Here is a 24,064-nt window from a genome sequence, read left to right on the forward strand (position 1 = left end):
TGTCTGGTGATAATTTCTTTACATGTACAGATTGGCTTTTATTTAAAGTAGCATCAATGCAATTAGTACACAAATTTCTATTGGGCTCCACATTGGCCTTTAAACATAGTGAACAAAGAGATTCATCTGTGTCAGACATGTTTAAACAGACTAGCAATGAGACTAGCAAGCTTGGAAATACTTTTCTTAATAAATTTACAAGCAATATAAAAAACGCTACTGTGCCTTTAAGAAGCACAAAAAAACTGTCACAGTTGAAATAACAATGAACCAAAATAGTTATAGCAACCAATTTTTCACAGTAAATGTATTAAGTTAGAAAAAGGATTGCACCCACCAGCAAATGGATGATTAACCCCTAAATACCCAAAAAACGGATAACAATTTAATAATTAACGTTTTTATCACAGTCAAAACACACTGTCACAGGTCTGCTGTGAGTGATTACCTCCCTCAAAACTAGTTTTGGAGACCCCTGAGCTCTGTAGAGACGTCCTGGATCATGGAGGAAGAAATAGGAAGACTGTGACTAAATTTTTACTGCACAATAAAGCGCTAAAATAGGCCCCTCCCGCTCATATTACAACAGTGGGGAAGCTCAGTAAACTGTTTTTATTCAGAAACAAACGACAGCCATGTGGTAAAAATCATGCCCATAAAGTTTTATCACCAAGTACCTCAGAAAAAACGATTAACATGCCAGTAAACGTTTTAAAAATGAAAATTATGAAGTGTTATTAATAAGCCTGCTGCTAGTCGCTTTCACTGCAGTGCAGGCTCAAATATTACTCTAATATAGACAGTATTTTCTTAGTGAAATTCCATTCCCCAGAAATACCTCAGAGTATACATACATACATATCAGTCTGATACCAGTCGCTACTACTGCATTTAAGGCTGCACTTACATTACATCGGTATTAGCAGTATTTTCTCAGTCAATTCCATTCCTTAGAAAATAATATACTGCACATACCTCCTTGCAGGTGGTCCCTGCCTGCAATCCCCTGTTCTGAAGTTACCTCACTCCTCAGAATGGCCGAGAACAGCAAGTGGATCTTAGTTAAGACCGCTAAGATCATAGACAAACTCAGGTAGATTCTTCTTCTAATGCTGCCTGAGAAGAAACGACACACTCCGGTGCCGTTTAAAATAACAAACTTTTGATTGAAGAAATAAAAACTAAGTTTAACACACCACAGTCCTCTCACACGTCCTATCTATTAGTTAGGTGCAAGAGAATGACTGGGTATGACGTAGAGGGGAGGAGCTATATTGCAGCTCTGCTTGGGTGATCCTCTTGCACTTCCTGTTATATATATAGGGATCCCACTGACACCAATGAATTATCATATAATTAACCCACTGTAATATATATATATATATATATATATTATAATTATATGATAATTCAGTGATGTCAGTGGGATCCATATAAATGTGTGTGTGTATATATATATAATATATATATATATATATATATATATATATATATATATATATATATATTTCTCCTGTTAAGTGTAGTCAGTCCACGGGTCATCCATTACTTATGGGATTATATCTCCTCCCTAACAGGAAGTGCAAGAGGATCACCCAAGCAGAGCTGCAATATAGCTCCTCCCCTCTACGTCATACCCAGTCATTCTCTTGCACCTAACTAATAGATAGGACGTGTGAGAGGACTGTGGTGTGTTAAACTTAGTTTTTATTTCTTCAATCAAAAGTTTGTTATTTTAAACGGCACCGGAGTGTGTCGTTTCTTCTCAGGCAGCATTAGAAGAAGAATCTACCTGAGTTTGTCTATGATCTTAGCGGTCTTAACTAAGATCCACTTGCTGTTCTCGGCCATTCTGAGGAGTGAGGTAACTTCAGAACAGGGGATTGCAGGCAGGGACCACCTGCAAGGAGGTATGTGCAGTATATTATTTTCTAAGGAATGGAATTGACTGAGAAAATACTGCTAATACCGATGTAATGTAAGTGCAGCCTTAAATGCAGTAGTAGCGACTGGTATCAGACTGATATGTATGTATGTATACTCTGAGGTATTTCTGGGGAATGGAGTTTAACACACCACAGTCCTCTCACACGTTCTATCTATTAGTTAGGTGCAAGAGAATGACTGGGTATGACGTAGAGGGGAGGAGCTATATTGCAGCTCTGCTTGGGTGATCCTCTTGCACTTCCTGTTAGGGAGGAGATATAATCCCATAAGTAATGGATGACCCGTGGACTGACTACACTTAACAGGAGAAAAATATATATATATATATATATATATATATATATATATATATATATATATATATATATATATATATATATATATATATATATATATATATATATATACACACACACATTTATATGGATCCCACTGACATCACTGAATTATCATATAATTATAATATATATATATATATATTACAGTGGGTTAATTATATGATAATTCATTGGTGTCAGTGGGATCCCTATATATATATATATATATATATATATATATATATATATATATATATATATATATATATATATATATATATATATATATATATATATATATATATATATATATATTTTACTCATACACATTAGTGTCAGGTTCTTTATACATACACAATGGTGTCCAGTGGCCGCCCTAAATATATTTTGTTGTCAGTGGCCGTAATTATATGTCATTGGTGTCAGTGGGCTTACTTACCTGTGAGCCGATGCTTCCCGCTCTGCACGCCAGACGCCGCTAACCAACCACTCACAGTGCGCCGCCCACCGCTAACCACTCACAGTGCGCAAACGGACATGCGCAGTGGCACTCTGACAGGACCATCCGAAATATCGAAAATATGTAAAGGCGGGCCTGTCAGAGCGAGTGTCTAGAAGCTATGTTGGGTCGCGGCCTACAGCCCAGCTGTTGAGAAACACTGATCTAGAGACAGCCACCAGAGGAGTGAGTCTCTGGTTTTCTGGTCCATTTGAATCTGGGGAGACAAGTCTGCATAATCCCCATTCCACTGTTTGAGCATGCACAGTTGCAATGGTCTTAAATTAATTCGAGCAAAAGGAACCACGTCCATTGCCGCAACCATTAGTCCTATTACCTCCATGCACTGAGCTATGGAGGGCTGAGGAATGGATTGAAGAACTCGACAAGCGTTCAGAAGCTTTAACTTCCTGACCTCTGTCAGAAAGATCTTCATTTCTACGGAGTCTATTATTGTTCCCAGAAAGGGAACCCTTGTGGACGGGGACAGGGAACTTTTTTCTATGTTCACCTTCCACCCGTGAGATCTGAGAAAGGATTAAAAACAATGTCTGTATGAGCCCTTGCTTTGGGAAGGGACGACGCTTGTATTAGATTGTCGTCTAGGTAAGGTGCTACTGCAATGCCCCTCGACCTTAGCACCGCTAGAAGGAACCCTAGCACCTTTGTGAAAATTCTGGGAGCAGTGGCTAAACCGAACGGAAGAGCCACGAACTGGTAATGTTTGTCCAGAAAGGCGAACCTCAGGAACTGATGGTGATCTTTGTGGATAGGAATATGCAGGTACGCATCCTTTAAGTCCACGGTAGTCATGTATTGACCCTCCTGGATCGTTGGTAAAATTGTCCGAATGGTTTCCATTTTGAATGATGGATCTCTGAGGAATTTGTTTAGAATTTTTAAGTTCAGAATTGGCATGAAAGTTCCTTCTTTTTTGGGAACTACAAACAGGTTTGAGTAAAAACCCAGTCCTTGTTCCGCTGTTGGAACTGGGTGTATCACTCCCATCTTTAATAGGTCTTCTACGCAACGTAAGAATGCCTGTCTCTTTATCTGGTCTAAAGATAAGCGAGACATGTGGAACCTTCCCCTTGGAGGAAGGTCCTTGAACTCTAGAAGATACCCCTGAGAAACAATTTCTAGTGCCCAGGGGTCCGGAACATCTCTTGCCCAAGCCTGAGCAAAGAGAGAGAAAGTCTGCCCCCTACTAGATCTGGTCCCGGATCGGGGGCTACCCCTTCATGCTGTCTTGGTAGCAGCAGCAGGATTCTTGGCCTGTTTGCCCTTGTTCCAGCCTTGCAATGGCTTCCATGCTGGTTTGGGCTGGGATGCGTTACCCTCTTGCCTAGTGGCTGTAGAGGTGGAAGTCGGTCCTTTCCTGAAATTGCGAAAGGAACGAAAATTAGACTCATTTTTAGCCTTGAAAGGTCTATCCTGTGGAAGGGCATGGCCCTTTTCCCCCAGTGATATCTGAAATAATTTCCTTCAACTCTGGCCCAAATAGGGTCTTACCCTTGAAAGGAATATTAAGTAATTTTGTTTTGGACGACACAGCGCTCTGCGCGCCACAATTGCAAAAACAGAATTTTTCGCCGCTAATTTAGCTAACTGGAAAGCGGCGTCTGTAATGAAAGAATTAGCCAACTTCAGGGCGTGAATTCTGTCCATGACTTCATCATAAGAAGTCTCCTTTTGGAGCGAGTTTTCTAGTTCCTCAAACCAAAAAGCCGCTGCAGTGGTTACAGGAATAATGCAAGAAATTGGTTGAAGAAGAAAACCCTGTTGAACAAAGATTTTCTTAAGTAAACCTAATTTTTTTATCCATAGGATCTTTGAAAGCGCAACTGTCTTCTATTGGTATAGTCGTGCACTTAGCTAGCGTTGAAACTGCCCCCTCTACCTTAGGGACCGTCTGCCATGCGTCCCTTCTAGGGTCAACAATTGGGAACATTTTCTTAAATATAGGAGGGGGAACAAAGGGTACACCTGGCTTCTCCCACTCCTTAGTCACGATATCCGCCACCCTCTTAGGTATCGGAAATGCATCAGTGTGTACTGGGACCTCTAAGAATTTGTCCATTTTACACAATTTTCAGGGATCACCAAAGGATCACAATCATCAAGTGTAGCTAGGACCTCCTTAAGTAGGGCGCGGAGGTGTTCTAGCTTAAATTTCAATGCTATGGCATCAGGCTCTGCCTGCTGAGAAACTTTCCCTGTGTCAGAAATTTCTCCCTCAGACAGGCCCTCCCTCACCGCCAAGTCAGATTGATGTGAGGGCACTACAGATAAATTATCCTCTGCGTCAGCTTGCTCATTTTCTGTGTTTAAAACTGAGCAATCACGCTTCCTAGGAAAAGCTGGCAGTTTGGATAAAAATGCTGAGAGAGAATTATCCATTACTGCCGCTAACTGTTGCATAGTAATCGCAATTGGTGCGTTAGATGTACTGGGCATCGCTTGTGCGGGCATAGCTGGTGTTGACACAGAAGGGGAGGATAGCGAGCTATCTTCACACCCTTCAGCTAAAGAATCATCTTGGGCTATATCTTTAAGTGTAATTGTACGGTCCTTAAGCTGTTTGGACGCTATAGCACATTTCACACATAAATTAAATGGGGGAACCACCTTGGCCTTTGAACATAGAGAACATAGGCTATCTGAAGGTTCAGACATCTTTAACAGACTTAAAAGTAACTTCAATGCAATAAAATTTATTTTTTGACAAAAACGTTACTGTCTCTTTAAATAATAAAAGTGCACACTTTATTACTGAAACATCAAAAAACCATCAAAAACACATCCGATTTTTATGAAATTTTCACCAGTGTCATAATGCTTTGAAAAGGTTGCACACAAATTTTCAGACCAATAAACCCCTTAATGCCCAAACCAGAGCTAATAACAGCAGTTAACCGGTTAACACACTACAGTACTCTGCCACAGCTTGCCCTGTGGCTTTTACCTTCCTTAGGGTTATTTTGGTAAGAATATAAGCCTCCCCTGGAGCCCTTCCTGATGCCTCCGGACTCCCCACGTGAAGCTGCATGAACTGGCTAGTCAAAACAAGTGCACAATTGAGGTGCGAAAATGAGGCTTCCTTCCTCTGCATACCAGAGTGGAGGGGCCTTTCTGACTAGATTAGGTGTCTAACTAAGTGCCAGGCGCAAAATAATCCCCAAAAGTGTTTTAAGTTGATAAAACACCTATTTAAGTTGAAAACTTGCTAAAAAGCAATTGATTAGCCCACAATAGTGTCAACCAGCATAAGCCCTTAAAATAAGCCATCCTTTTATTGCTGAATCTAATAACAATGGCTTACCTATCCCAGAGGGAATTTCTGACAGTCTTCTAGCATTACTGGGTCTTGTTAGAAAAATGACTGATCATACCTGAAGCAGTTAAGCCTGCAAACTGTTCCCCCCAACTGATGTTATCTGGTTTCAACAGTCCTGCGTGGGAACAGCAATGGATTTTAGTTACTGGTGCTAAAATCATAATCCTCTTAGCAGAAATCTTCTTCACTTTCTGCTGCAGAGTAAATAGTACAAGCCGGCCCTATTTTAAAATAAACTCTTGATAGAAGAAATAAAAAACTACAACTAACACCACATACTCTTTACCACCCCCAGGGAGATGCTACTAGTTAGAGCGGCAAAGAGAATGACTGGGGGGGCGGAGCCTGAGGGGAGCTATATGGACAGCTTTGCTGTGTGCTCTCTTTGCCACTTCCTGTAGGGATTGAGAATATTCCACAAGTAAGGATGAAGCCGTGGACCGGATACACCAATGTAGGAGAAAAAAGTGCTGTCCTGAGTTCTTAAACAAAAAAGAGCTTAGATGCCTTCTTTTTCAAATAAAGATAGCAAGTGAACGAAGAAAATTTGATAATAGGAGTAAATTAGAAAGTTGCTTAAAATTGCATGCTCTATCTGAATCACAAACGAAAACATTTGGGTTCAGTGTCCCTTTAAGCCCATGTACCTCCAGCCCAAAGAATGTTCCATAACAGGCCCTCAGATCTTGGTGACTCAAGTCACAAAAAGTATATTAAAAAAAAGGCACCAATATAAATCCCAGCCAAAGCTGAGCTGCAGGCTGAGGTGACTTACCACCTCCGATATGATCTCTAAGGAGAAAAACAGCATCAACTTACAAAAATAAATAAATCACATGACCTCATCTGTCTCACAAACTGAAGCGGCACGAGAAGAAATGGCACATTTAAAATAGGGCTGCAACTAACGATTATTTTCATAATCGATTAATCGGCCGATTATTTTTTCGATTAATCGACTAATCGAATAAAAAGAGAATCAATAATAGTTTTCTATGTTTTAAATAAAATCCACATACTGAGTGTTACAAATATAAACTTCAGACTAAAACTTTACATTAACACAACTGTTTCTTCAATTTTTATGCAGCAGAGCACAGTTTTATAATTAAAAAAAAACAAAACCACAAACTGTTTGAAAAGAGGTAGAACTAGAAAGAGTTAGACTATCACTGTTAATAACATTCTGTTATTCACTCTTTCAGAAACTTTGCATTGAAATGCAAAAATCTCAACATGTCCACATACTTCTGGCTAAGGCTGGTTCTCTGTTTGCAGCTATATTTCCTGCAGCAGAGAAAAGTCTGTTGAGGTGTATAAGTAGGGTTTTGCCAATTTCACCAAAGTGGGATATTTATTATCTTTGTTAGCTCTTCGCCAATGCTAAGTGTTTTCTACCTTGGCAAGGGGCCTCTCAAAGTAACCCTTGACTTCATTCTAACATAAAAATATCTTGAGTTTCTATATGCAATGGTAAATAACCAGCTATAAGGTTAGGGGAAATATCTAGTCCGCTCTAAAAATAACGAATATATACTTATAAAGGTTGAAAACCAACTAATCGATTAATCGATTATGAGATTCGTTGACAACTATTTTCATAATCTATTATTATCGATTATGACGATTAGTTGTTACAGCTCTAATTTAAAATAAACAATGTCACAAGACGCACGCCATTAAAGCTGTCCAGATAGACAGTTGCGCTCAAGTACAGAAATCTTTAGACCCCAATATAAGGGATAAAATCTTAGTCCCCAGGCTCTATATAAGGGTGTATAGAGACTGATTCTCCATATAGAGACCTTAGATATCCCCTATTGAAAGAAAAAAAATCACTTACCTTAGAGCAGTGTTTTTCAACCAGTGTGCCATGAGAGATCCTCAGGTGTGCCGCGGCAGACTGACAACAGTGTGACATTTTTTAAATTTTGCTTGTTTTTTATTCTAGACCGGTTTTTATTTTGAGTGAGATGATGACTAAGGGTAACTGTGCAGCGGCAGCTCGCCACCCTGACCCGTATTCATACTTGGAAGGAACCCCCACCCACCACAACACATGCCTAGTGCTGGCTCTATACGCAGCAGCACGCAACACTTAGTTTGTAGGAGGCATGGCAGCACAGTACAGTGTGTGTGTGTGTGTATATATATATATATATATATATATATATATATATATATGCGCTGTATTAGGCTACAATGTGTGATTTTGTAAAATTTTGGGATGGTGGTGTGTCGCAGGATTTTTTAATGTAATAAAGTATGCCACAGCAAATAAAAGGTTGAAAATCACTGCCTTAGAGCCTCTGCTGTGGAGCAGACAGCATATCCAGCAATGCCAGCTTTATTCAGACATATGACAGGAAACTGAAGGATAAGCAAAGAAGTGCAAGCTTAACAATGGTTGCCTGGTGAGGGTGTTGGCAAAAAATTGCTAGGAGGAGGACAGAAAAGTTCCATGCGACATTCTAGCAGTTAACAGCTATCAATACTCTTACTAAGAGATTTACATGGACATCTTGAAGTGAAGCTACCCATTAAATAACACAAATTTATACATACACCACCTTCACCTCCTAAAAGTTACAGAGGCAAAGAATGACTGGGGGAGTATGGGTAGTTTGAGAGTACTTGAGCTATGGCTGGGGTGTTCTTTGCCACCTCCTGGTGGCCAGGAGGTGAATTTCTCAACAGTAATGGACCGGATTCTTGGACTCTCCATGTCATTGGAAAGAAAAATGGAGCCAAAATGTTTGGCATCAAGCCAACGCACACCCAAAACCATAATCATGTGCACGTCAAAAAAAGTATGTGCGCAAAAACATCCAGCGCACATTTAAATATATGCACTGGCAAAACATGACACTATTACAAATATTAAAAATTAAAGGGCAATTATCTAAAAAACATATAATACATATATAACAATAATCTAAAAGGCTTATAGAGTGCCAAATATAAAATAAAAAATAAAGTACTTACCAATAAGCACTTTACTACAGGAGGAAACCAGTAGGAAGCCTAAACCAGTGCTGAAACATAACAGCAGAGGATCTGGAAGATGAGTATATTGACGAACCAACAGGGGGGCAGGGAGTCCATGCGACATCCGTGGAAAGGATCGTGACTACATCCCAACAGATGAAAATATGCCACTACCTATACTACAAATACATCCCTGCAACAATCTCTGTACTCTGTGGGGAAAGGAGTCTCAACTCAGTCTGAGAACCCCCTCTTGCTGAAGAACCAAATGCAGATCTTTATTCTCCAACCACCTCCAACAGAGGAAAAGAAAAAAAAATGAGGTGCCAGAGGTGGGAGGGGTTTTATAGAGTTATTGGGGGTTGGGAATCTTCTACTAGTAGCAGGGAAGAGTAATTCCCAGGAGAAATGGATCGTAGACTCTCACAACCTGTATGAAAGAAATATATAACACAAGATATATTTAATTTTTGTAATACATTTCCCAGTTGCTTTTGATTAACAAAGTATTTAAGTTCTGTAGAGAGACTCACTGAATCACAATACATTCTGTGGAGTAAACTATAATATGTTCACATTGTGGGTCTATTATCCACAATATTATCCACAAATAGAATATGAATAAATGAAACATAAAGAATACCTTTTCCATCATATAAAGAAAGACCAGAAGTCTCCAACTCAGCTTCTTTCAGCCACCCTGGAGGGTAACCTAATTGACGCATTCGATATATAAAGGGAGGAAGATTCTTATCAGAAATGCCAAGGGCATCTTGCAGTTCATCGCTGTAAAAAAAAAATTAAACAAAATTGCATCATCCTTAAATATAAACTGTATCATCAAAAGGGAAGTGCTGTTTAACAAACCTACAAACCAGGATTTATGTAGTTATACAAAACATTACATGTATGAGCCAAGAATTCAAATATTTCGAAAAAACAATTTATGCTTACCAGATAAATTCCTTTCCTTCCGGATAGGGAGAGTCCACGGCTTCATTCCTTACTGTTGGGAAATACAACATCTGGCCACCAGGAGGAGGCAAAGACAACCCAGCCAAAGGCTTAAATATCCCTCCCACTTCCTCATTAACCCAGTCCTTCTGCCAAGGGAACAAGGAAAATTAATTAATAGGGGACCGCCCAAAGACAAGAAAAAACAGGCAGGGGCCGTGGACTCTCCCTATCCGGAAGGAAAGGAATTTATCTGATAAGCATAAATTATGTTTTCCTTCCTAAGATAGGGAGAGTCCACGGTTTCATTCCTTACTGTTGGGAAAACTATACCCAAGCTCCAGAGGACACTGAATGAATAAAGGGAGGGAACAAAGAGGAAGAGGCGGACCCTATTCTGAGGGCACCACAGGCTGAAAACCTTTTCTCCCGAAAGCTGCTTCAGCCGAAGCAAAAACATCAAGCTTTAAACATTTTGAATAAGTATGTAAGGATGACCAGGTAGCCGCCTTACAAATCTGATCCATAGAGGCCTCGTTCTTAAAGGCCCAAGAGAAAGCTACTGCTATAGTGGAACAAGCTGTTATCCTCTCAGAACGACGATGTCCCGCTGTCTCGTAAGCTAAGCCTTCTGCCTCTTACGCTTCCCCGAATAGACAACAAACAAAGATGAAAATTGTCTAAACTCCTCAGTAGCCTGAAGATAGAACTTCTAGGCGCAAACCACATACAAATTGTGAAGTGTTCCTTTGATGAAGGCTTAGGACACAAGGAAGGAACCACAATCTCCTGATTGATGTTGCGATCTGACACAACCTTAGGAAGAAAACCTAATTTAGTACGTAAAACTGCCTTATCTTTATGAAAAATCAGATAAGGGGGCTCACGTTGCAAAGCAAGATCTCAGAAACTTTGCATGCAGAGGCAATAGCCAGTAAAAAGAGAACCTTCCTAGATAATTTAATGTCAATTGAATGCAGAGGCTCAAACGGAACCTGTTGCAAAACACAAAGAACAAGATTTAACACAGGTCTGATCCTTATCAGAGCCTTAACAAAGGACTGCAAGTCTGGAAGCTCTGCCAGTCTCTTGTGCAATAAAACCTACAGGGCCGAAGTCTGTCCCCTCAGAGCAAAAATGCCGCCAGGCTCTAATAAAACCGGCAGGGCCGAAATCTGTCCCCTCAGAGTAAAAATGCCCCCACGCTCTAAACACCAGAATACGTAGGTCCTCCATACCTTGTGGTAGATAAGCAGAGTAACTGGTTTACAAGCTTGAATACGAGTATCAATGACACTCTCAGAGAAACCTCTCTTGGCTAAGACTCCATGCAGTCAGCCTCAGAGAATCTAGAATTTGATGAACAAATGGACCTTGTATCAGCAGGTCTCTGCGACAAGGTAACTTTCACGGAGGAGATAAGAACATTCCCACTAGATCCGCAAACCACGTTCTTCGTGGCCACGATGGACCAATCAGGATCACTGACACCCGCTACCTGCTTGATGCTGGCCACCACCCGAGGAAGAAGTGGTAAGGGAGGATAAAAGAAGTGGTAAGGGAGGATAAAAGAAGTGGTAAGGGAGGATAAAAGAAGTGGTAAGGGAGGATAAAGATATGAGTTTGAACCTCCAGGGCACTGCTAGTGCATCTATTCGATCCGCTTGGGGATCCCTCGAGCCGTACCTGGGTAGCTTGGTATTGAGACGGGACGTCATGAGATCTATCTCCGGCGTCCCCCACTTGCTGCATATCTCTGAACACCTTGGGATGGAGAGACCATTCCCCTGGATGGAAGGATTGCCTGCTAAGAAAATCCACCTCCCAGTTGTCCACACCCGGAATGTGAGTTTGAACCTCCAGGGCACTGCTAGTGCATCTATTCGATCCGCTTGGGGATCCCTCGAGCCGTACCTGGGTAGCTTGGTATTGAGACGGGACGTCATGAGATCTATCTCCGGCGTCCCCCACTTGCTGCATATCTCTGAACACCTTGGGATGGAGAGACCATTCCCCTGGATGGAAGGATTGCCTGCTAAGAAAATCCACCTCCCAGTTGTCCACACCCGGAATGTGGATTGCTGACAGCGAACAGCTGTGGGCCTAAGCCTATTCCAGAATCTGAGATACTTCCTTCATCGCCAAGGAACTTCTCGTTCCCCCTTGATGGTTGATGTAAGCCACCGAGGTTATATTGTCTGATTGGAATCTGATAAACTGGGACAAACCCAGAAGCGGCCAAGCCTTCAAGGCCTTGAAGATTGCCCGTAGTTCCAAAATATTGATCGGGAGGGAGGACTCCTCCTGAGTCCACAACCCCTGTGCCTTCCTGGCCCCCCCAAACAGCTCCCCATCCGGATAGGCTTGCGTCTGTAGTTACAGTCTCCCAGGATGGTCTTAAGAAGCATGTCCCTCAGGACAGTTGATCTGGACAGAGCCACCAAGAGAGCGATTCTCTCGACCGGCTGTCTAATACAATCTGTTGAGATAGATCTGCATGATCGCCGGTCCACTGCCTCAGTATGCACAGTTGTAAAGGTCTGAGACGGAACCTGGCAAAAGGAATGATGTCCATGCAGGACACCATGAGACCAATCACCTCCATACGCTGAGGGACTCGAGGTCTGGAGGGCAAGACATGCCGAAGCTAGCTTGCAACGTCTCTGGTCTGTTAGAAATATCCTCATGGATATGAAGTCTATTATAGTACCCAGAAATTCCACCCTGGTACTTGGGATAAGAGAACTCTTTTCCAAGTTTATCTTCCATCCATGTGATTGAAGACGACTCAGAAGGGACTCCAAAAATTCTTCCGCAAGATGGTGCTTGCACCAGAATATCTTCCAATTATGGGGCTACTGCAATACCATGAGCTCTGGAAACGGCTAGAAAAGCCTGCAGAACCTTCGTAAAGATTCTTGGAGCAGTAGCTAGGCCAAACGGAAGTTCAATGAACTAGAAGTGCTGGTCCAGGAATGCAAACCTCAGGAACTGAAAGTGTTCCCTGTGGATTGGAACATGAAGGTAAGCGTCCTTCAGATCTATAGTGGTCATAAACTGGCATTCCTGAATTAAAGGAAGGATGGACCTTATCGTCTCCATCTTAAGAAGGGACAATGAGAAATCTGTTAAAGCACTTTAGGTCCAGAATTGGGCGGAAAGTTACCTCCTCCTTTGGGACCACGAAAAGGTTTGAATAAAACCCCAAACCTTTTTCTTCGATAAGCACCGGGACAACAACTCCTAGGGAAGATAGATCCCAAAACGTAACCTAGAAAGGCATCCCACTTTTCTGGTCTGGTAGACAGATTCGAGAGAAGGAATTTGCCCCTTGGCGGATGAGATTTGAAGTCTATCTTGTATCCCTGAGATACCACCTCCAGGACCCACAGATTCTGTATGTCCTTGAACCAGGCATCTGAAAAGAGACAGTCTGCCCCCTACACGACCCGATACTGGATCGGGGGCCGCCCCTTCATGCCGATTTGTTTTTGGCGGGCTTCTTATTCTGCTTGGGATTTATTACAGGACTGAACCGGCTTCCAAGTACTCTTGGGTTGCTCGGGCTTGGAGGAGGATGATTGTTGTTGGGATTTGTGTCCGAACGAAAATTAGAAGATTGACGTCCCTTAGACTTGTTCTTATCTTGCGGTAGGAAGGCACCCTTGCCTCTGGTAACCATAGAAATAATGAAATCCAGGCCTGGACCAACTAAAATCTTTCCCTTGAAGGGAAGAGAAAGGAGTCTGGACTTAGAAGTCATATCTGCAGACCAAGACTTTAACCAGAGCGCCTGGCGGATTAGGACCGCAAAGCCAGAGGCCTTGCATTTAGGCGAATAATTTGCATGTTTGCATCACAGATAAAATAATTAGCAATTCTTAGAGCTTTAATTCTGTCTTTAATATCCTCGAGGGGAGACTGCACCTCAATGAAATCCGACAAAGTCACACCAGTAGGTAGCCGCATCAGCGACCGCGGCAACTGCAGCCGCCAGTACAAAACAAAGAATCCGTATGTTGAAACATCTCTCTCAGAAAGCTTTCCATTTTGTTATCCATCAGCTCTCTGAACGAAGAACTATACTCAAGAGGTATAGTAGTATGTTTAGCAAGCGTAGAGATAGCACCATCCATGGAATGGAGCCCCACAAATCCAGTTGAGAGTCCGGGAACAACTTTTGGGGGAAAAGGATCAATTCTTTCCCATTCGTTCTTAATGTTCGCCATCTTAATTGGCACAGGAAAAGTCAAAGGAACTTTCCTGTTTTCGTAAACTGTCTAATTTAGGTATCAGGTTCTTCAGGCAGCGCGACCGCTGGAACCTCTAACGTAGACAGAACCTCCTTTAGATTTAAAATTGAGCACTTGCGGGTTTTTTTTTATAAAAGGACGGTTCCTCCGCAGCAGGAGGTTTAGACGCCAAGGACTCTGACCCAGAAAGTTCACCCTCTATTACAGAGGTTAACCCATCATCGGATAACTGGGACATAAAAGCTAAATCCGATAAATATTTAGATGACTCCGGGTCAGGAGAGCCATGTTTAACCTTAAGCTTGCGTTTGTTAGAGCGAGGTAATGCAGTGAGGGCTGCAGACACCGTCAATTGTAACTGCGCGGCAAAGTCCGCAGGAAGAAGGCCCCCTCCGGATGGAAGATTAGATGTGCTACAGGGAACTGCATGTGGAATGGATAATGTAGCAAGGGTAGTAATCTTACAGGACGCAGAGTCCTGAGAGGTAGACGGCTCAGAGGGACTAAGCCTTAACAGGCTTGTCTCCCTTCTTAGACTTTATAACAGTGTTAAGGCATGTGGAACATAATTGAGTGGGCAGGAAAACCATGGCCTCCTCACAATATAAACAGGTATGATTTAGTACAGAAGGCGTACCTTCTAACATGTCAGAGTCCTTCATAGCTCAGGTTATACCCACAGGAGGACACAAATAAAAACGTTTTTTATTATAGAAAACTGCACCTTTATACTCCCAATGGCTGGGGCACTCACCACCTCCTACACCCAAGACAGTTAACAGAGGAAATGCTCTCCTAAGGTTCAAGTCTCAGCCGGAATGGAGGAAATGAACATAGACCACACCCGGTCACATGGAGTGCAAGACAATACTTTCCCTGTTATTACAAGTACAGCAAGTAATAGGTGCTGTGCAACACTTTCAAAAACGAAAGTGAAACTTAAGTGAAACCTGTTTGTTCCAGCCAAAAAAACAGTCTATCAGCGAAGGGGAAAAAAAAAAAAAAAAAAAACCACACAAAGCATGTAAATAATTAATACACTGATTAATTAACCCCAACTGTTCAATAAACCCCCTTCAGAGGATATTAACCCTGGATCCTATCAAGGTATAAAGGAGCCACACTGTGACCCTGTTGTAGCGTTTTATATGTAAAAATTGAAACGATCTTACCTCCAGGATTCATGCTGTGGAACAGGACACAGCCTCTCAAGTGTGACAGTCTTATAGCAGTGCTCCTGACCAATGTTCCCTCTATTTTTTTTTTCCGTGCGTGCAATCATTTTTTTCTGTGTGCGGGCTTGATACCGCTTGTGTGCGGCAATATATATATTTTATTACATTACATTAATATATTACAGATTATATTATTAAATATTTCAAGCTTTTTACACCGGTTTTACTTTAACCACGTCTATAAAAACATCCTAACATAAATATTCCTGCTTTAAAATATAAACATATATATATATATATATACACACACAGCATAATGAAATAAACCTGGAGACAGTAAATGTTGTTATAAAGTGATTATAACCCTGAGACCTGGGGTGTGAGAATATTTTGTTGGAATATTCACAATTCTTAAAGTCCATGTGAATACACTCAGTTTTTACCAACTTTATTTAATTGCTGATAACTGATTTTAGTATATATATATATATATATATATATATATATATATATATATATATATATATATATATATATATATATATATATATATATATATATATATATATATATATATATATATATATATATATATATATCTCACATTGCTGTTAACTGATTTTAGCAAATATAGAAGAGAGAAAAAGTCTAAAAATAAGATTAAATGAGATCTTTGAGAAAAAAAAATAGGCCCGGGCATTTTAAGGCAAAGCAGCCCTCCCATACATACTTACACACAAACATCACAGGTACATTCCGATGCATGCACACTACATATAAACACACTCATATGCACACACCACACACACACACACAAACACCACATACACACACGCCACATACACACACATATAAATACACACCCACACTCATATGCACACACACACTCATATGCACACACACCACACATCACACATACGCACAAACACATGCACACATGAGCTTCATCAAACACGACAATATAAAGGGGACCAAAGGAACACATCACTTTGCAATGAAGCACATATCCTGAAAGTCAGACTGCTGTATAAATACTGCAAACACACCTATGCCTCCTTGCAGTATAAAAGGCTACTCCTGGCAACTAGTTTACTTCCCAAAACACTAAATCTTACTGTTCTGAAATATTAAAATGGCTTCACAGACTCTGTAAAATAAAAAGGTTTCAAGACAACAAATAACTAACCGTTACCTTCCACAGCCTCAATCCACCAGTTAATGTCAGGAAACCACAAGCACCTAACTCCTTCTCTAGCCTCACCATGTAGGAGCATCCCTGGACAAGTTTCTTACAAAGAAAGCTTCCACCTGCATTACAACCAATAACTTATGGGATCTGATAACATGCCGGCGGGTGTGTAAATGAGTGCAGCCTACTCGCTCCACCCAAAAAGCGGACCTGCTTGCAGCATTGTGTCCCCACATTATTTTCATAAGTAGAAGCCCATGTGCAGCAACAGTATATAATCAACCAGCCCTTATACATATACAATAGTTTACAAAAGATTAAATATCTAGAAGCATTGAGAGGACTCAGGGTTTATATATATATTTTATGTATAGACAGCAGCCCCTCTGTTGCTAGTGCCACCCACAATACACAGAGGGACATGATATGTACTTTGCTTTCTTCAAATAAGGGATTTAATTTGATGTACTTGTAGCTGCCTTACATTTCTACTAATAACATATATGAATGTATGTGTACATATGTGCCATTTCTTTAAAATTATGAAATGTTTTTGTGGAAATATTTGAATAATTTGCAAACATTTGAAAGCATTTTATGTATAATATTGGGGTATTTTTTGAAACTGCAAAAAAAAAAATGATTGGCTCAATTAAAACAAGTTAACTCTATGAAAAAATATTTAATTACCCCTGCCCTTACTTTTTTTCTTTTTCTTATTTTTTTATGCACATGGCAATAAAATATCAGCTCGTGGTGGATACATGAGTATGTTAGAAATAGGATGGAGGATCATTTTGAAGAAAATTATAATTACTAGAAAGTTCACTCATTTCCTATATATACAGATTCATTTATTAATTAGTCATAAATATGTATGACACTCAGTGGCGTATTTAGGTTGTGTGCACAAAACACACACAAATATATATATATATATATATATATATATATATATATATATATATATATATATATATATATATATATACATATATACACACACACACACACACATACATACATATGCACATACATACACAAATGCACACCAACATACACAGATATACACTCATACATACACACTATGTGGCAAAGTCTGAAGAAGGGGTTAATATTTATTCTGAAATAGGAATCCCCAACCCCCAGCAACACATTTCCCATGTGATTTATCTTTTCTGATAACCTATTGACATCATCCTCATGACAAGTAGGTTAGAGATAGATAACAGGAGGGGAGATGCCACACAGTCTTGAGAAGGAATTGAGAGCAGGGAGGGGGGAGACTACCAACAGAGTCAGACACAGCTACTTTGAAGCATAGATTCATGTAAAGGAGTGTGAACAGCTTCAAACATCTAAGGCACTACTGACAACAAATAATGAATGAGTTTGTTACTCACACTGTCTAAAGGGTCCTGCTCTAACTCCACCAACATGAACATACTTCCTACAGCAGCACGCACGCAGTGTAAAATGATTCTGTGTGCTGGGGGCGATCAGGTGACCTCTGTCTTAGATTGCTCTGTCTTAGATTGTATAATAAATTAAGGGTTTTTGGAGGCAAGTGTCAGTTTTTTTTTTTATGAATGAAGGCTATATATAGTAACTGCCGTTATTGCCGGTCCCTTCTTGCTGTGCCTCATTTAGCTTTCCCTCAGCGTCCTATGCTAACAGGGCAGGCCAATCAGTTTAGCTAGAGAAGGAGCCGGTCTTATGGCTCTGAGTCTGTAGTCAAAATTAGTGTAGCGACAGCAACTGCTTATTACTCAGTCAGTCTGGGGTTTTTAGTGTAGCGCGTACAGGATGTATAGCGCTCTCCAGGGCCGGACTGGTACCAAAAAGAGGCCCAGGCATTTTAGGGCAAAGAGGCCCACTCCCCCCGCTCATCATTTCTTAGTTAACCGTATACCAAACATGGAAAGTATAATACTTGTTTAAGTGACAAAAACATATTTGACAAATCAAACATGCTTTTTTTTTAAAAAAATAAAAAATAGTGTATAGTAGATGACAACTGTATATACAATTAGTATGAATGACTAGCACAATATTCAATTTTGGGGCATTTTAGCATGATTGTCAGTGCTATAATGGGTATTAGCTGAATAAGGCTTGTGAAATGTTAAAGGGACATTAAACCAAATTTTTTTCTTTCATTATTCAGATAGCGAATACAATTTTAAACATCATTCCAATTTACTTCTATTATCTAATTTGCGTCATTCTTTAGATAGCCTTCGTTTAAGAAATAGCAATGCAGATGTGTGAGCCAATCACAAGAGGTATTTATGTACAACCACCAATCAGCAGCTTCTGAGCCTATCTAGATATAATTTTCAACAAAGAATATCAAGAGAATGAAGCAAATTAGATAATAGAAGTTAATTAGAAAGTTGATTGAAATTGCATTCTCTTTCTAAATCATGAAAGAAAAAATTTGTGTTTAACAAATAACAAAATAGCTAATGTGAGAGTCTAACTGGAATGGAAATGTTTCTAAGTTATACAGCATATAACACTGATATTGAAGTAAGCTTGTTGATCTTTCTGTGGGTATATGTGTTTAACATGGGTGTTTGTAAACTTGCATACCAACCTGAGGATTGTATCCCTTTAAGGTCATGAGCTAATGACAGGCTTATATTATGTATGCTGTTTCCCTATTTTCACCACATCTGTGTAAGAAAGCCTGCTTGTTATTGAGGTAAATAGAAGTAACCGTTTACATTAACAAAGGTGTTCGTGAACTTTAATACCATCCAGAGAATTATGTCCCTTTAAGGTTATGAGTTAATGACAGACTAATATTATATATGTGGTGTCCCTGTTTTCACCACATCTCTGAAAAAAGCCTGCTAGTTGTTTAGGTAAATTTGAGTAACTGTTTATGTAAACAAAGGTGTTTGTGAGATTAGATACCAACCAAAAATGTATGTCCCTTTAAATGTCAGGCTTATATTGTATATGCGGTGTCACTATCTTCAGAATCACCATATCTCTGTTAAAAGCCTGCTTGTTGTTTGTATAAATTAGAGTAACCATTCAAATTAACACAGGTATTTGTAAACTTTAATACCAACCATAGGATTATATCCCTTTAAGGTCTTGAGCTAATGACAGGCTTATATTATGTATGCAGTGTCACTATCTTCAATACATCTATGTTAAAAGCCTGCTTGTTATTTGGGTAAATTAAAGTAACCGTTTGCAGTTCAATATCTTTGGCAATGTGGCTGTGTTAATTTGAATGGTTACTCTAATTTATCCAAATAACAAGCAGGCTTTTAACACAGATGTGTTGAAGATAGTGACACTGCATACATAAATAATATAAGCCCTGTCATTAACTCATGACCAGATGACCTTAAAGGGATACAATCCTCTGGATGTTATGTAAGTTTACAAATACCCATGTTAAACACATATACCAACAGAAAGATCAACAAGCTTACTTCAATCTCAGTGTTTGTTATATGCTGTAAAACTTGGAAACAGTTCCATTCCAGGGAGACTCTCACATTAGCTATTTTGTTATTTGTTAAACACAAAAGGATGTTATAACCTTTTTTTCCCCATTTTTTATTTGATAATATTAAAAGTTTTGAAAACTTTTATAGCAGTCAATGCTTTTAAAACTGTATTGATAAATTTGTTTTTATAGCAGGCTGCAAGAATTAAGATGGGTAAGTCTGCAGCCTTTCTGAAATGCCAGCAGTTAAGAGGTTAACTCTGCCCTTCAGCTTAGTTGCTACACACAGTCTGCTAAAAAAAATATGTTGGAGTTCAATTCAAAGCACTGCAGTAAATTATGTCACCTTTAATTTGTTGCTCCTAAAGAGATAACGGCACCTCAGCAGCACACTCTGGAGCACATCAGCATGCACATCGCAAACACAAATCATTAGTTGGCCGATGGGAAGGAAGCACTTACATTCCTTCCCATCGGCCAACTAATGATTTGTGTTTGCGATGTGCATGCTGATGTCATGTGCTCCAGAACAGGAAGTTTCACAAACATTGACTCCAAAGAAAAAGAAAAGGTCGGGTCCTCTCTCTCTCTCTGAGAGACCAGAGTGACCTCAGCTACCTGGCCACCTGCTGAGTCACAGCCTTGCATCTTCACAGTGCACTCGCAGCTCTCCTCACCTAACAGTCTGGCAGTTGAGTCTGGCACACACGGTCGCACCGCACACGTCACGCACTGCTGCTCCCCAGGTCTCACTGAATGACAGGCAATATGCATGATGGAGCATTGGCCTGGCGGCAGCATCTTTTCCAGCCTGAGGCCTCCCTCCAACCACTGAGTGACAGTCACACACGTGACACACAGGCAGCCGCAGCAGCACACTAGTCTGGCTCACCTCTGTCTGACAACAGCTGTCTCAGCTGCTCGCTGCTTCTCTCTGTGTCACGTGGACCCGGTACGCGGCATGCTGGTATCAATGTAGTGCAGCCGCGTGCCGGGTGTCGTCAACATCACTCAGTGCGCTCAGACCTCCTCCTGTCAGCTCATTAGCATTTGCGTATGGCCGGAAGCAGTGCGCCTGTGTGCGGCCTATCCGAATGGGGAATGTATTATGGCGGCAGCCGCCGGCCTGAACTAGAATGTGATGTGCTGAACTGTGTGTGCAAATATATACACAAGAGTCGATAATAAAGTTTAAACAAAGTAAAAAAAAATATTAATAACATTAACTTCAAATTTATTAAATATTGGAAAACAAAATTCAGTTTATTTTTTTATGCCGTGATGTCGCAGTGGGCGGGGCTAAAATACCCTTGCAGCCTACCGGGCATTTGCCTGCTATGCCCGACGTCCAGTCCGGGCCTGGCGCTCTCTTCCACTTCCGGCTCCAACATTCCTACTAGCACTAAGATTAAAAATACTGTGTGCAACACTTATGAGCTAGTGGTGGCAATGCAGAAACCGGGACAGTTGGGAGGCATAGATAGTGGAGGCAGTCAGGCAGGTGCAGAGCTGAGATCCCAAAAATGTAGAACTAATTTGCCAAGTGCCGCCTGCACTGCGCATTGGACCCAGCAATCTGTCACTCATCTAGCCTGATTCTGTGTTCCTGTATACAGCGCTGCTGCCAGCACTGAGCTAATATACTTTTAAGCTGAGTACATTAGCTCGGTGCTGGCATACAGGAACACAGAATAAGGCTAGATGAGTGACAGATTGCTGGGTCCAATGCGCAGTGCAGGCGGCACTTGGCAAATTAGTTCTTCAGGCATTTTCCTCTCTCTGCTTCTGCTCACAGCAGGTGCTGCGCGGCCTGATATTCTGCCTGCGCTACACCAGAAGGGAAGGTGCGCGGCCACGCAGCCGCGCACCTTAGAGGGAACAGTGCTCCTGACATGGAGTAAGAGAAAGCAGGCAGTGAAAACTCGTCAACACTGATTGCTTAGGAGCTGTAAGCAGTAGTCTGGATGGTTTTGCAGAAAAACTTTTCCTGCATCTCCAGACTAACTTTCATCAATACTCTCACAGAGGTTGACATGACTACTTAAAACTCCAGTCCTATCACGAAGGGCAGATACCCTTTTTCAGGACTCTCCGAATATTCTTAAAACTTCTCTGCCACCTCCTAACGTGACTAAAGGCAATAATGACTGGGATAATGAGGAAGTGGGAGGGATATATAAGCTTTTGGCTGGGGTGTCTTTGCCTCCTTCTGGTGGCCAGGTGTTGTATTTCCCAACAGTAATGAATTAAGCCGTGGACTCTCCCTATCTTAGGAAGGAAATGTCATTTTTGAAAGGGCATATAATTTCTAAAGTGCCTACTTTAAAAGGTACTACATAAAAGTGAATGTGGAAGATACTGTTTTCTTTCATTCATACACTGAAGAACCATTATGGATTAATTGTTCAAATTCTTTTTTTTTTAACACAATTTAAAGCAACAAAAGTTTAACACAAACAGGTTTAGCACGAGATACATAAAAACCTCCTGCCCCATGGATACTATGTATAATAAAAAATAATTAAAGGGGCACTTAACCTTAAAAGGGTCACTAAACACATTCTGTGCACTCTGCCTTTAATTATGGGTGTCAGCATTTTGGAACCTAGGTTTCACTTCAGGTATCTGAAGAAGAGTTGCTACATTTGTGCAAACATGTCCGCATTGGAATGTAGTGAGAGATAGATTTCAACATGGCAGCACCCATGACTAGAGGGAGGTTGGGAATAACCTCAGTAATATGCGTCTAAAATTTATTTAGCATTGAATGCCCCTTTAAGCTTTTCAGCAGTGTATCCCCTGCTTCTTCAACGCAATGTGTGTGTGTGTGTGTGTGTGTGTGTGTGTGTGTAATATTTTACCTCACCCCCACCATGGCCATCAATAGCACAAATCTTTATAGTGATTTAACCCCTTAATGACCACAGCACTTTTCCATTTTCTGTCCGTTTGGGACCAAGGCTATTTTTTATATTTTTGCGGGTGTTTGTGTTTAGCTGTAATTTTCCTCTTACTCATTTACTGTACCCACACATTATATACCGTTTTTCTCGCCATTAAATGGACTTCAAAATCTACCATTTATTTTCATATCTTATAATTTGCTATAAAAAAAAAAAATACAAAATATGATGAAAAATGGAAACACACACTTTTTTCTAACTTTGACCCCCAAAATCTGTTACACATCTACAAACCACCAAAAAACACCCATGCTAAATTTTGTCCTGAGTTTAGAAATACCCAATGTTTACATGTTCTTTGTTTTTTTTTGCAAGTTATAGGGCAATAAATACAAGTAGCACTTTGCTATTTCCAAACCTCTTTTTCAAAATTAGCGCTAGTTAAGATTGGGAACACTGATATCTTTCAGGAATCCCTGAATATCCATTGACATGTAAAAAATTTTTTAGAAGACATCCCAAAGTATTGATCTAGACCCATTTTGGAATATTTCATGCCACCATTTCACCGCCAAATGCAATCAATTAAAAAAAATTGTTCACTTTTTCACAAACTTTAGGTTTCTCACTGAAATTATTTACAAACAATTTATGCAATTATCGCATAAATGGTTGTAAATGCTTCTCTGGGATCCCCTTTCTTTAGAAATAGCATACATGTATGGCTTTGGTGTTGCTTTTTGGTAATTAGAAGGCTGCTAAATGCCACTGCGCACCACACGTGTATTATGCCCAGCAGTGAATGGGTTAATTAGGGAGTATGTAGGGAGGTTCTAGGGTTTAATTTTAGCTGTAGTGTAGTAGACAACCCCAAGTATGATCTAGCCCATTTTGGTATATTTCATGCCACCATTTCACCGCCAAATGCGATCAAATTAAAGGTTTCTCACTGAAATTAATTTACAAACAGCTTGTGCAATTATGGTACAAATGGTTGTAAATGCTTCTTTTGGATCCCCTTTCTTTAGAA

At 40.4% G+C, this 24,064-nt stretch overlaps 1 protein-coding gene across 1 annotated transcript in view; it reads right to left on the minus strand.

The window, feature by feature from the left end:
• Positions 1-24,064, minus strand: part of ZCCHC8 (zinc finger CCHC-type containing 8) — a 181,047-nt gene that overhangs the window by 115,344 nt on the left and 41,639 nt on the right. Inside the window, exon 8 of the mRNA XM_053701764.1 lies at positions 9,732-9,874. Coding sequence (XP_053557739.1) covers positions 9,732-9,874 — 143 coding nt within the window. The remainder of the gene's footprint in view (positions 1-9,731; positions 9,875-24,064) is intronic.

This window comes from Bombina bombina, chromosome 2, assembly GCF_027579735.1.
Source record: "Bombina bombina isolate aBomBom1 chromosome 2, aBomBom1.pri, whole genome shotgun sequence".
In the NCBI taxonomy this organism is placed as follows: Eukaryota; Metazoa; Chordata; class Amphibia; order Anura; family Bombinatoridae; genus Bombina; species Bombina bombina.